Raw genomic sequence first — 15,107 nt, 5'->3', positions numbered from 1 at the left:
GCACGTGTGTTCCCACTGCAGTTCCCTAGATTTATCCACTTGCCTGGCACAAGCCCTCGGTGGCTGGCACAGGCCACGTGGTGAGATTGTACAGGTCGCAGGTTTATGGAGGTTAAATGAGGGTTTGATATAACGACAGATGGCAGGAAAAGGCGTAGTGATTATTGTAGTTTTTATGACAGATGCTATTGGACATGGATGCCCTCTTAATATTCAGAGGAAATAGCAGCAACAACTCACAGTATACTGGATGGCCCGCACTTGCCCCTTGTGCACTATACATTGTCAGCTCTAAGAGCCTGTCATGTTTAGTTCCCACAGCAGACCACAGGGCAACGATAGTAATCACTGCTATAAAGCAGAATAATTGATATTTTTTTGTTTTGTTTGAGTGTTTTTGTAGCCAGTGAAACAAGCTGTAAATCCAACATTATTCAAATGATGAAGTGAATGTGTTTTCAAATTCTTGTCAATTCAAACATTAAGCAGAGCAACAGTCTGGCCACTAACAAATATAAAACATATATTCATTCTCCTCGATGCTCTGTTTTGGTCTCCACCTCCGCAGCAGCTTCTTGTAACTGGAAACAGCACTGCTAAAATCACTGCAAATGTTCCAAAACCTCTCCAATAACACGACAACAATTGTGGTATTGAATCACTTTTTATTATATTGTGGGTTTTATCTGTTTTTGTTTTTCCATCATTTTCTGATGACACTGAAGTGAACTGAGATAAGGCATCTTTACAATCTTCATATTTCAGTTACTAAACAGCTTTTTTAGCCTCACCCACTATGACTATTTGAAAACCATTAGAAAAAAATGTTTCAAATTGCTGCATGTCTCCGTGTTAACTACATGATTGAGTTTAATGGCACACCATGTGACTATTGTCCTTTGTTTGACTGTTTCTCACAGAGGCTCCCTACAACGAGACGCCTCTGACATACGGATATGAACTGGAGCACTCTGAGGAGCACCAGCCTCACCACGACCCTCTGTCCTACACTGGATCTCCTTCCTCCTCACCACGGCTGCGCTCAAAAAGCCGGAGTAGCCGAGACACGCAGTCCTCCGGCTCTCTGGAATCCACGCTGTCGGTAATGCTACTGGGTCAACTCCCAATCAACTTGTATGACACGTCAACTGTTTCTCTGTGCTCACTGTGCCACGGCAGCCCTCTGTGCTTTGCTATGTTATCCTTCACTCTCATCTTTCTACCCACCGTCCAACACTTCTAGGAGCTATGACTTTTTGTTCTGTGCTGAACAGTTGTTGCTATAGTGCGTGACATCACTTATTCTACTACCCATGTGTTGGAGGAATCCTGAAATTCCTCCTCATTTTTGTCCAAAACCCATGCCGGTCATAATGCAAGGGTTTCACTAAATTACTCCAAATTGTCGCTTGTCCTTCAAAGACTTATTTATTCCAGTCATGTGTGTGTTTTGCTCCCGCTTCGTGTTTTGTTCTATAAAACAAACCACTAGATTTCCTGCAAAACCTGACAGGAGGCCATTAATGCAATGTAGCAGCGACCAGTCTTAGCATTGATGGTCTTGTTTGTTTATTAAATTGACATGTCATGTTTAGTTACTGACAAGAAGTTGGGCGGCAGTGGCTGAGGGAGCAGTGGCTGGTTGAAGCAGTTGTCCTCCAACCAAAAGGTTGGCAGCTCAAATCCCAGCCCACGGGCAAGATGCTGAACTCCAAAAAATGGCCCCTGATGGTTGCTTAATTCACTAATTGTAATTGTAAGTTGCTTTAGATAAAAGCATCAGCAAAATGACATGTAATGTAACATCAACATTTTACCCTAGGTACTCTCAAGTAATATATCGTATTACACTTCTACAAAATTGTTAAATTAGCGAGACAGATTGTACAATACTTTTCAAAATCAAAGTAAAAGAGGCCAAAATATCTTGACTTTTGGTTCCAATTTCCAAAACACAACATCTTCCATCATGCAACTTGACCACATTTTTTGTTTGTTTGTTTTTTGTCATTAGATGAATTCTTCCAGATTCCCCCAGAGCCAAAGCAGACATTATACAACTGTTGTCATGCACCTTTTTCATACACCTCATGATGAGCGAGCTAAACTTCATATGTAAAACCAGCTGAGGGTCCCTTTCAGAAAAGCAACAAAAGAAAAGCCCTTTAGCAAGGCATTGAAACAGCCACTGCAGCTGAGGCATCCAGAGGCCGACAGAGTTCACCAGGCAGAGACCAGATGGGAGTTCTTTTCAGCATGACACAGGGCGTTGCTGAAAACGACTACATATGATGAGTGAACATACTGTGGGCAAACAGATGTTAAAAAGAGATGTAGCTCCCCTCTGCCTCAGCTGTGTGCCTGTCCTATCTGTGGTATTCTCACCCTCTGATGTACACTCTTAGTGATCTTCAAAGTCTAAATATTTGGGCGTGGGGGTGGCGGGGTCACCCAGCATTCTTTATATAGCTAATATAATGGGAGAGCTTGGCCAGTGAATTTCTGACTGACATCGCACCATGATGACTGATGGATTTGACCTGTTTTAGAATAACAACCCCTGGACTAGAAACACATTTGTCTTCCTGAAGATGCTTGGAGTCTCCTTCAAGCCTTATGGAATCTTCCACTCCCACAGACTTTAATCAAATCTGCTCGGCCCTAATCCCACAACAACAATAATATCAGCACCCAGGGGCTGGTAGAGGTGTGGGGGTGGTTTGGTTCACATGTCATGTGCCGACATCAGTCTTCTTCTCTTTGTGTTTGCCAATCGTGTGCTCTCTCCACCATGTGTGCATCAGGTGGAGTTGGATCAGGAGAAGGGGCTGGAGATGAGAAAGTGGGTTTTATCAGGAATCCTGGCCAGTGAGGAGACCTACCTCGGCCACCTGGAGGCGCTACTGATTGTACGTCTAACTCATAACACACAGACAAAAAAAGTCTATTCCGATCTTTTAAGCGTAGACAGAAAATTTGTTGAAATAAAACAAATAGTTACAACTTAAAAAAAACCATTGATTAGCATCAACACTAATAAAACACCCTCTGGTTTTATACTCTTTTATACTGACATTATTGAGTGAGCCTTCTGACTCCGTTACTCTAGATTTTTGGATTTTCCATTGTCCTGAAATTTGTACTTTACATGACAGCACAGTGTAGGCTTTTCTGTTTACAATGCAGAGCAGTTTGTTTCAGCACCAAAGAAATGTTTAATTTTAAGTTCTACTGCTAGTTCCACCAGACTCTTTATCAAGTGAGATATATGAGAAGAAGTAACACACCCCTGCACAATTTAATACATTAAGGGGTTTTGTTGCTCCATCCAAAAGTAGCTGACATTAGCTGATGTAAGCTACATCCGCTCATTAAAATCTCATTCAAACTGTGCTATTTATTATTTAATCTCACTGGCAAAGGTTTTGTTGAAGACTTGCTAAAATTCCTGATTACTTTCTTTTCATAATGTATATTCAATCACCGTTTTCAAATATGTACCGTTTGGTTATTTATTTGTCCAGCCCATGAAGCCTCTGAAGGCTGCAGCCACGACTTCCCAACCGATGCTGACCGTCCAGCAGATAGAGACCATCTTCTTCAAAGTACCAGAGCTCCATGAGATCCACAAGGACTTCTATGACGCTCTGCTCCCCCGAGTGCAGGACTGGACCCACCAGCAGTGTGTGGGCGACCTCTTCCAGAAACTGGTACGGAGATCATGTTCATGTTTGGTTCAGCAGGGCCATCAAGGAAACAAAAACCACTATAGTTGAGTATGTGAAACACCGTTTTGTCTTTTATTTCCTACACTCTTTAAAATAAGTAATAATGAGTTGAACCATAAAGGGTGATTTGAATTAAAATGTTTTTTAGTTTTACAAAGAACCCTTGCAAAATTATTTTTTCAATTAAGGGTTCTTCAAAAGCTAATTGTTCTGGATAGATTAAACCTGAGTGTACCTGCTGTCATGAGCATGTCAAAACCATTCATCAAACCTCTCACACTCGTTGAACTGTGTTACGAGTGTTTAGGAACCACCCTCAGCTAATAGAGGCAAACCCCTCAGCTTTAACCCTTATTTGGATCAGACGACCAAGCATCAAACAACATGAAACCCCACAGCATCAAATTGCACGTTCGTTTTTCATCAAACAGACCAACATCAGTCAAAGTCGGTAACTTTCAGAAACGAATTATAGCACTCCTAACCGTCATGCCTTGATCATTACTGGTCGTTAAAGTAAGGGGAGATTTTCTGGGTAAAGAAAGGGGGGAGTCACTGGCTGTTAGTAATGCTTCGTGGATCTTGCAGTGCACACACGAGTAGACGGCTTGGAGTCGTCTCCCGGCCAGATAAAAGCCTCGCTACGCCACATGACAAGTAGTAAAGGAGAACAAAACGCTCCATAGGAGGTTGCTGAATAAGAGCTACCTCAGTGTTTGCTGTTGGACCAAGATGAAAAACAATTGTACGCTACATGAATTTATGTTAGACTTGTGAGCCAAAACGGTTTGTGCTGAATTGTATTAATTCCTTATGTATCAGTAGAACTCCTGCCTGAGGCTGAGCACAGCACACGGTGATGTACCCAGTTACAATCATGGACTAGTAAAAATCTATCTGTACTCTTGCTTGTGCCCTGTAGGGCAGCCAGCTTGGAGTTTATCGGGCCTTTGTGGATAACTATAAGGTTGCTGTGGAGACAGCAGACAAGTGCTGCCAGGCAAACGCTCAGTTTGCAGAGATATCTGAGGTATGTAATCACGCCACGCACAGCAGGCCTGCAGCAGGCAGAGTGTTTGATGTTGTACAGCGGCCCGGGACAAGGGATGACAGAGCAGTTTTCTGCAGTCCTCACAGTGTTAAGAGCCACGCAGCTCTTTATAGTGCTGCTGATTGTTTTAATTGCACTGTGGGGCAGTTGCTCTGATTTTATAAGGGTATTTTTTTCCTCACCATTCCCTCTGGTGTTATCTCTGCCAGAATCTCAAGGTCAAAAGCACAAAGGACTGCAAAGACCAGCCGGCTAAAAATTCACTGGAAAGTAAGTACTGAGTGAAATGAATGGCCGGCCTCCACATAAATCAATATATGCTATAAGTAGCTGAGCTGTGACTTTGCCTGTTGATCTGACTCCTCCTCCCCCACAGCTCTTCTCTACAAACCTGTGGACAGAGTGATGCGCAGCACACTTGTTTTGCATGTAAGTCATTCCGCCTTCCAACAATCTGGAGCAACATCTTCTCCACATGAAAGTTTCAGGGATTCAGTTTGTCATCACTTTATTCTAGGACCTCCTGAAGCACACGCCCTCCAGCCACCCGGACTATCCACTGTTGCAGGACGCCCTGCGCATCTCCCAGAATTTCCTGTCCAGTATAAATGAAGAGATCACACCGCGAAGGCAGTCCATGACTGTTAAGAAGGGAGAGGTCAGTGTGGCACCAAAGAGTTATAGTAATGAATTGAGCTACTTTCACACATGCACTGAACTCTATATCCATCTGAAAGTATCTGAAGGGATCTATGTGAGAACACAAACATCCAAGCCAGTTTCTCTGGACATTTTCCAGGGTTTTTCTTGCCAGCCCCCAAGTATAATGTCCGGAGAAAGGTCGATAGAGTGAGCTCATGTGAGAATACAGTAGGAGAATACAGTAGCAATTCTCTCAAGAGTTCATGCCTGAAAACAGCTGAAAAACACTCTTGCAGAAGCTGTAAAACAAATCCGAATAATATTTGTTTTGGAAAACTAATCAACAAGGGTTTCCCTTCCATTATGTCAGCTGAGACTGGATTTGCTGGTTATTCACCAATTCCCTTACATTAAATATTCCTTCGACATTCAACTGAAGTCCATATGCATCATACTCTTGGAAAACGGACAAAGTTTAGGCGACCTGAGAATGCTTTCTGTCTTTATTCTCAAATTTTAAAAGACCAGAATGTCTCTTGTGAAATGACTTAAAACATAGAACTTTCAGGTATTTATAGCAATGGATGAAAAATTTAAACATGCTCGGTATCCACAGAGTAATGCTTTAGCATTGTAAAGTAAAGGTGTAGTAACATTCTAGTAAAGAAATGGTGGTAATATGGGCTTGAGTTTGAAATTTCTCCTTAAAAGTGAAACTACTAGTGTTCAGTATTTTAGAACACTTGCATTTATTCAGTTTCCTCATTCAGTTGCAGCATTGTTTTATTCAGAGTGCCTGCTCCCGTAGTCTCCGTCACGTCTTTACTAATTACAGTAAAGAGCTTGGAGAACAGGGTGTGTGAAAGTTACAATAAAACGTCTGTCTGTGTGTGTGTGTCTTAGTCAGTTTGCTGCTGACTCATCTGAGCCTATCTGCTTTAGACATGAAGGAAGTGGAGCGTAGGGGAAGCTCGTGACAAAGCTCTGTACATACTAGTGTCGAGGGTCTCTGTGTCGCAAACCAGGAAAACCCGTCGATTACATCCGCGCACACTCCCATCCTTCCTTGCCGCAGTGTCAACTCTGCTTCCCAGAAATGACCTGCGGGATGCTGTTTGAACTTCTGCCGAACCAGCCTTATACACTGGGTGTGTACCAACTTAACCATGCTTCCTGTCCCCTCCATCTGGGGGGCAGTGGCACACATCTCAAGGCTCTGATTCAGATGACCCGACTGAGGACTTCCTCTGTTTTTCCTGGGAACTGGCCCGACCCGCCAGGGTGGGATATTAAGTCAAAGAAAGTTCTTGGGAACATTCTTCTGTATATTGTTTGGGAAGTCTGAAATCCTGCAGGAAGATTGACAGATAACAAGGCAGCCAGTGACAATCATTTTAAAGTACGGGTTTGTTGTTGTGTGTGATCAGCTCATGGGTAAACTTTGCACCCATTGTTGATGCTTTGCACCAGAGCTGCCTGTAATTACCACATCCATTTAAACCCACCAGTTTGTTTAGCTTCATCTCTTGTGCATGCCTCAGCGCTCAATATCCCATAGTGCATAAAAAAAACGAGCCGATTCCAGTGTCAGGAGGGCGTGAGTACTGTGCGGCGGCAGCTCTTGTTTTTCCATTGGATAATTGACTACTTGTGGTCACGTCTGCAACACAAAACAATAAGCGGATATAACCCTGCCCCCTTTTTTCAAACCAGGACAGTACTGAACATGTTTGAGTGCCTCACCAATACGCTTGCAGCTCACCAGAACTGAGCCACAGTGTGCAGAAAACAGCAGAGGAAAACCAGGCTGCAGTGATTTCCTTGTTTTTATCAGACTGTGGTTCATGTGGGATGGCAGAGTCTCACATGGGCAGTGTCACTGTAAACAGCCTGAGCCCCGAGGTCAAGAAGAATTTAGATGCATGCTGCAACAGGAAGAGCTTGAGTCATCACATCCAGCTCTAATCTCAGGTGGGACAGGTTACCAGCATCCGCAGCCAAAAATGGTTGAAGAAGTTGCAGGAAACTCTGCTGGTAGTTAAGAAAAAATAGTGTTCACTTCCTGTCTAGTTTTGATGGCAGCATAAATGATTTATTATTTTGTTTATTGTGTGTTTCTTCTATGAGTTAGGATGACATTCATCTGACACAAATAGCACCAATACAGACTGTACAGTAGTTTGAAGCTTGTGCAAACATCAGCACAAAATCATTGTTTGTGAACCCCATAATAAACCATTTTAAACTTAGCATCAGAGTAAAATCTTTAATTACATACTGCAATCCCAGCAGCTCCTAGTATTGCATCTATTTGCATCTGGTGCAGTGATAAAGTGTTTTAAAACACCTCTTGCTCACAACATGATTTTTTTTTTCTTTCCTGTGGGCAGAACCGTCAGCTGCTGAGGGATCGCTTCATGGTGGAGCTGGTCGAAGGTTCCAGGAAACTCCGTCACGTCTTCCTCTTCACCGACTTGCTGCTCTGCACCAAGCTGAAGAAACAGGCCGCAGGGTGAGTCTGGGTCATCGTCCAGCGGGGGGGTTAGAGACGGAGGCTTGGGACCTGGAGGATCTACTGGATCAGATCCCAAGCTCAGCGAGAATGAGCCTTATTCCACCCAATCAACATTACACTTGTTAATAGAACAGTTTGCAGTGGGAGATAATGGTTATACATTGTTTCCTGATTGGTTTAGTAGGTTTGTGCTGTTGGTTTCACACTGATTAACAAACCTGTCTGATGGAAAAAACAGGATTTTATTGTGTGACGAAAAAATTAGCTTGTTAAAAAGAACAGGTACAATAATTATCTGTGTAATAACATGTTGTCCTCCAACAGGAAAGGTCAACAGTACGACTGTAAGTGGTACATCCCACTGAATGACCTGACCTTCCAGACCATCGAGGACTGTGAGTCCACCCCCATCCCTTTGGTCCAGGACGAGGAAATTGACGCCATGAAGATTAGAATCTCCCAGATCAAGAATGAGATCCAAAGAGAGAAGGTGAGGATACAGAGAGAGTTAACACACCTATAGAAACTCCAATATACTAAAACGATACAGCATTTAACAAGCTGTTTGATTCATTAGTGTGTTGGTGATGTACATGAACTGCTGTGCAGGAACGCCACAACAATGACCAATTTCTACCAAAGTTTGAAGACAAACTAAAATGAAACCAGGATGCTCAAGATTAGTATGTAACAAAGTGGGCCGACAGCAGTTCCTGTATTTAAAGAACATTGTCCCTGTTTGTCTGTAGAGAACCACCAAGGGGCCCAAAGCCATCGAGCGCTTGAGGAAGAAGTTATCAGAGCAAGAGTCTCTGCTGCTTCTCATGTCTCCCAACATGGCGTTCAGAGTGGCCAACAGGAATGGAAAGGTGAGTCAAACATTTGACCTGGACCTTTCATGTAAAGTACAGTTTAATATATCTTGTATTCTCAGTGACCAACTTTTCATTTTGCCCTCTGCTGCCCTCCGCTGTTGATGGTATTAAAATACAGCATGAGAACACAACAAAACATTCTATCATTTCTTCCAGGGTTTCACATTTCTGATCTCATCTGATTACGAGCGTGCCGAATGGAGGGAGATCATTCGTGAGCAGCAGAAGAAATGTGAGCTTTCTTTCTAACGTTATTATGGCAGGATTGTTATTGCATAAGTTGTTAATTTCAACGTTGTCCTGCAGGTTTTAAAAGCTTCTCTCTGACGTCTCTGGAGCTGCAGATGCTCACTAACTCGTGTGTGAAGCTCCAGACTGTTCACACCATTCCAATGAGCGTGAATAAAGAAGGTATGATTCACTTTATCTGCGTGTTTTGGAATTAAATGCGCCTGTAACACACCCTCCGTTTTGTATGTAATCTCAGCCTGAATTCTCCTCTTCACAGACGATGAGTCTTCTGGCTTATACGGCTTCCTGAATGTCATCGTCCACTCTGCAGCAGGCCTCAAACAGAGCTTAAGTAAGTGGCTTGTCCCCCTTTTTTTCACCAGAAATCACATCACTGGTAACTCTAAAGGTTGCACGTGTTGTCACATCATCCGCTATCCTCTCTCCCCCCTCTCCCCTGCAGCTGTCAGCTGGGAGGGCAGCTGCAGGGGAACAAGTGGGATTAGCCAGGAACACTGTGTACAAGCCTCCTCAAATATGTCTTTGGCCTCTCAAATCACCGCCTGCTTACACCCTCTATCACAAAGGCTGGTCAGGCAGTTGTCAGTGGCATGTTTCAACCAACAAAGACTTTACTCCCCTTGATAGTCCTTGATCTGCTCCAACAGCTCCAGTAGACTTGTAATGACACGCGAGGGAAAGACTCCAGCATAAGGTTTCTTTGATAGAGCCCTTATACACTTTCTGGTCTCGGTATGACTCAACCTGGTGATTAATCCTTAAGTTTCATTTTGATTCAACTTTTAAAAAGGCGTATTCTTCTGCCCATTAGACCTGTACTGCTCCCTGGAGGTGGATTCTTTTGGCTACTTTGTCAACAAAGCCAAAACACGAGTGCACAGAGACTCAACAGAGCCCAACTGGAATGAGGTGAGAGTGTAAACCAGAGTGGAGAAGGTGAATGACTGAGGCCATATCCACCTTCAGCATCTGCTGCTCTGTTTCAATAAAGAACATAAGAGCTCATCAGTTTTTTAAAAAGGCTGTGCATGCTCAGGAAACTGTGGACTGGAAAAAATACATGTTGTAACACTGTACTGAAACCTTCAATAACATCAATGACTTGGTTTTGCTCTGTTTCTGTGCAAAGGAGTTTGAGATTGAACTGGAGGGCTCTCAGACTCTGAGACTGCTCTGTTACGAGAAGTGCTGCAACAAATCCAAGCAGAGCAAAGAGGACACAGAGATCACAGACAAGATCATGGTCAAAGGACAGATAAAGGTACGGACAAACAGACGAGGGACGTCACAGCTAAAGGTGGTTTGGGGTGCTGTGTGAGGACCAGACGATGTTGGTTGAAGACACACTCCCATTGCCTGTTTTGACCATTAGAATCAGACAATACTAGATTTCTGACAACCAAACCAATATCAATATTTGAGGGCTTAAAAAATTCTATGACAAAATCATTTTGTATTTCATACTTACACAGAACTTAAAAACATCATTAACAAACATTTTGATGGATAGTAATTAAACGTTGATTATTATACTGTATGTACTGAGTGGGATATTCAACAGTGGGTTGTTGATGGATTAATTGCACAATATTAATAGAGTTTATGAACTGTCTTAATCATACTGAATATGTAACATTTCTGTGCTGCTATATCCTTTTACTTATCGGTCAACCTATAGAACCCAGCGGACTGTGGGTTTCCCTTTTTTTCCAGTCTTTTCCATGTTAATATTCTTGAATGTAGCTTTATACAGTATTTTATAATGATAGGTGTCTTTCTCAAAATGTCAGTTTCCAATAATAATAATAATGAAATGATAATAATAATAATAATAAAACAATTTATACAGCTCATTTCATACATGGAATGCAGCTCCAAGTGCTTTATAACAATTCCTTAGCATAAAAGACATTGTGAGCATAGTGAACACATGTTTTTATAATAATAAACATAGTAAGTACAATACAAGGTAAAATAAAAGTCTGAAGGATAAAACTGATAAATTCAGGTCAAGCTAGAATATAAATGAATTTAAAACGAGTACATAAAAGCAAAGCAAATCCAACATTATAAAGAAAAACTCTTACTGGTAAGCTTCTAAACATTTTTGCGTGATATATTATATATTTGGCCTTTTGGATGTGGATCACTGGACTTACACATCGCCAAAGCAGAAAACCACACTAGAAATCAATGTTTACAGATTTAATGTGACCCTAAATCTATATGGTTCCACTGACACTACAACATTCCTGGCCTATGTGGAGTGAACTCCCTCATATTGATCGCAGAACCTGGACAGTGGCGTCTTATCTGCTCTGCTGACCACAAGACCTTTTTTTTGTCTAATCCTGCCCCGTGGGGCCCCTTCTCTGGATAAAAAGAAGTGAGCATGGATTGACCCCTGACAGGGTGCTGTGACAGAGGGCGTGATTGTTTGACCAAATGTAGCTGCCGGCTCTGCTTCAGACTATGGCAGAGGGAGAGAGACATGGCAGATCGCTCTTTGATCGGCTAGTGTTTCCCTGCTGGACAAGTGGCTCAAAACGCTGCACAGTCTTAGAGGAAAAACTAACAGCCTGAGAACTCGTCCCCTGTCAGGTATTTTTTTAAAACTTCATCAGCCTTTATTGTCAGGTTGAACTTTCTGCTTTCAGGCACTTTTTAAATTGTGATTTGTTTATTATTCAAAAAAAAAGATTTTTGGTTAGTGACGCTACAATAAGAATAAATTGATTATTAATATATTCAAGATTGATTTTTTTAACAGATAATAGCCACTAAATTAAAAGAAAAGAAAAGATGTCTTGAATCGATTAAGAGTCTTTGGGAAAGGTAACAGTTCATTAGTGTGTGATATCATGGCTCTTATATAATTAAATATTTTTTCAGATATGGAAAAGACAATACAAATACTAGATCTGATCAGTAATTGGCCGTTGAAGGATCCTGTTCAGGCCAGCCAGTGGCAGGCGCGAGCACATTGGTAATGAGGGTAGGAGGGGATTCTCTGGAGTTAATCTCCCAAATCCATCTGTGCATTAGAACAACACAGAGGCAGCGTGGTTGGCAGACTCCACGGCTTTGTTCCTTCTCTGACTTCCACTGGAATGAGAAGAGTCGGGGTCTTAACGATGCCCGGGACACCGGGATGACGGAGAAGGTTTTGTGACGTTTCAGCGTCAGTGGATCTCAGTGGAGATCCTGAGTCTTCTTCAAAGCAAAGGAATCAATGGCTCGTTGTTCAGCAGAGAAGGACCTGCTGCTACTGCTGCTGCTGTTAGACCAGTGGTTTAGAAAATAGTGATATCTGCGGAACAGCCCTGGCTTCTTCAGTTTGTTTGTAGCTGACGTTACCATTTAAGAGCTGAGAGAGACTCATGCCAGAGAGGATGAGTGAGAGTAATCCTAATGAGGAGGAGAGTGTGGATCAGGCCAGCAACAGTGTGGAGGGAGAGGAGGGAGACACGGCTTCAAGGAAACCCCTGACTACAGGGGCCCGTCTGTGGGACAGAGTCCGCAGCAGTCTGCTCAGACCAAAGGTAAAGACAGACTGTGAGGACACGTCTGACCTGGATGTTCATGTAGGGGGGACGCATTTGAGGATAAACTTCTTTTTACTTATTCATTTCTTTCTGATCTTTAAAACCCTATTTGAGTTTGACACAGTGTTGTATTTCTTTTGGGATTTATCACCTTCAAGATTTAGACGCCAGCATTGTGCCGCTTGTGATTCCTTCTTATCTTGAAAAAGAGGAAATAGTTTTTCTAACTAAAGGATTATCTGAAAGAGATTTGATGGTTTCTTGGGTGGAAGAACGTCTGCCATGTTGGACAGGCACAGTGATTAGCAGCAGGGACACGTGTTATCACGTTCATCATGCCTGATCACTGTAAGTGAAGGTTGGCAGTTTGGTCAGGTGACTAAAATAGATCAGGGGCATGAACACTACCTACCATATGTTTATGTTTATGAGGCAGAACTTGAGCAGATAATAATCACATTTCCCTGCTTAATTACATGTATAAAATTAAATTTAACTCTGTAATTCATTGTATTATTATAATTTGTTTGTTTTTTTTATTTTTTAATAATCATAGTTCTGTTTTTTGATTCTGCAGAAGATCTAAATCAATTAATTAATCCGAATAATTTATAATACATTGTGACTTTTCTTTTCTTTCCAGCTGGATCCTCAGACACTGCAAAATAAAGACTGGCAGAGGACAGTCATCGCTATGAATGGGGTAAGTGTTTATACCGACCCAGTGAAAAGAGATAGGACCAACAATACAGTTGGTAGATCGAGGGGATTAAAATTATAATTAATATTTTATTCAGAAAGGCAAAAAAGGGGGTGATAAATATAAAAAAACAAGAAATGTAAAGCCTTTATTAGTGTGCTAAATGCATGGCACATTTGTGTTTTGCCACACTGGCCCTCATCAGTTTTATTATCCAGAAATAAAGGAAGAACAAGACATAAAAAGGCCTGTGAGATATCAGGAAGTTCCTCATTATCAAAATAGACTGAGCAGGTGACTCACAAAACTACAAAATAGTCACAATTAGACAACGTGTACACTGCAGAACAACCACAAAGAATGATCCAACACAAAAATATACACACATTTATATAAATATATGCACCACATTAAGAACACATAAGCATGCATCCTCATAAATCAAATTAGAAAACAAATCAAGTTATAAAGAAGGAGAATATTCAATTTCTTAAGTCAGAAAACACATAACACATTCTTCCTCTTCAGTCCTATTGAGATCTATGTATTACACTCGGGGGGTTTTTCTGCTTCTCTTTTTCTAATGTAAGCAAACTTTGCATAGCTCTTGCTGTGAAAGTGACCTTATTCAGCCACTGTTGACTCATCTCTACTTGTGCTATCGTTACAAAGTTTTAACATTCAACTATATATTGTTATATATATATTATTAATGTCAAGAAAACCTAAGTTAGCTTTAAGATCTGGAAGGCAAGGTAATGTGAACCAAGGTTATCAAGTATTTGAATTTAACAATTAATTCAGGGCTTAAAAGTTTTTAAATAGATGTTTTTTCACTTAACATTAGTTAATAGGTGAGTGCTGCTTTATGTATATGTCTCCTGCCACCTCTCAGCTCTCAGACTCCTAATCTGCCATGATTCTAACACAGAACAACTGAAAAGCGTTGACACACAACCGTTCTTTTTAAATGATGTCTCTGAGCTTCTGTAAAGCCTGTGTGTTCTCATTAAAAACATTCTAAGAGCTCTAAAAGAAATTGCAACACCTTGAATTGGAAAGTCATTGAACATGACGTGAGTGTGGGAACCCCAGATAATAGCAGTCACTGTTTGTCTTTTACTTGTTTCAGATCGAGGTGAAGCTTTCCATGAAGTTCGCCAGCAGAGAGTTCAGTTTGAAGAGGATGCCTTCACGGAAACAATCAGGTGTCTTTGGAGTGAAAATCAACGTGGTAACTAAGTGAGTTATTAACATGTGTTTAGTGATATTTTATATACGTCTCAATGTCCAATGTCTGTTTTGCTTTTTTCTCATAATTTTTGTGCTTTCTGAGAATCAGCATATAAATGTCTTGTTGAAAGCTTACGCTCTATTTGAGTGTAACAGTGTCAAAGTAAGCCAGCATGTATATTAATAGAAGCTATTAACACTTCTGCTCGTTCTACTGAGACATGACACAACCTTTTTTTGTGGGAATACTTACTGTGCAGTCACGTGCTCCTCGGAATCTGTGATGTGTCATTCTGACTTTGGTGTGTTCATGTGATTTGGAGTCGGACTGTGGAAAAAACATTGACACTGTGAACAAAATGTGTTGTATTTATTTGTTGAGGGCATTGTAACATCACAAACAGCAAAACACAGGCATACAAATACCAGTAATTTAAAATGTGCATATTCATTTTTCTAAAACGTGGTGTTGGGTGTGCTTGAGAGATTGAAAAGCAGTTTGCAAGTGACAAAACGTTTAGTAAGTTTACATTTCAAGCTACTATTTCAAGCTGATCCTAAAATGA

The 15,107-nt window shown here is 41.4% G+C and overlaps 1 protein-coding gene across 2 annotated transcripts in view; it reads left to right on the top strand.

Moving 5' to 3' along the window:
- The window catches only part of si:dkey-91m11.5 (BCR activator of RhoGEF and GTPase), a 32,857-nt gene that overhangs the window by 14,658 nt on the left and 3,092 nt on the right, over positions 1-15,107 (top strand). The window contains exons 2-18 of one of the 2 annotated variants that reach the window (XM_069524273.1): positions 921-1,102; positions 2,805-2,909; positions 3,525-3,710; positions 4,651-4,758; positions 4,989-5,049; positions 5,156-5,208; positions 5,297-5,437; positions 7,812-7,933; positions 8,261-8,426; positions 8,686-8,805; positions 8,968-9,043; positions 9,118-9,222; positions 9,320-9,394; positions 9,875-9,972; positions 10,193-10,324; positions 13,252-13,311; positions 14,441-14,550. In XM_069524273.1, the coding sequence (XP_069380374.1) occupies positions 921-1,102; positions 2,805-2,909; positions 3,525-3,710; positions 4,651-4,758; positions 4,989-5,049; positions 5,156-5,208; positions 5,297-5,437; positions 7,812-7,933; positions 8,261-8,426; positions 8,686-8,805; positions 8,968-9,043; positions 9,118-9,222; positions 9,320-9,394; positions 9,875-9,972; positions 10,193-10,324; positions 13,252-13,311; positions 14,441-14,550 (1,900 nt within the window). Of the gene's footprint in view, positions 1-920; positions 1,103-2,804; positions 2,910-3,524; positions 3,711-4,650; positions 4,759-4,988; positions 5,050-5,155; positions 5,209-5,296; positions 5,438-7,811; positions 7,934-8,260; positions 8,427-8,685; positions 8,806-8,967; positions 9,044-9,117; positions 9,223-9,319; positions 9,395-9,874; positions 9,973-10,192; positions 10,325-12,303; positions 12,606-13,251; positions 13,312-14,440; positions 14,551-15,107 lie in introns of those variants that run through there. The other variant, XM_069524274.1, reaches the window with a different exon arrangement.

This window comes from Paralichthys olivaceus, chromosome 4 (assembly GCF_024713975.1).
Source record: "Paralichthys olivaceus isolate ysfri-2021 chromosome 4, ASM2471397v2, whole genome shotgun sequence".
NCBI classification, from domain to species: Eukaryota; Metazoa; Chordata; class Actinopteri; order Pleuronectiformes; family Paralichthyidae; genus Paralichthys; species Paralichthys olivaceus.
This window is presented reverse-complemented; position numbering and strand designations above follow the sequence as displayed.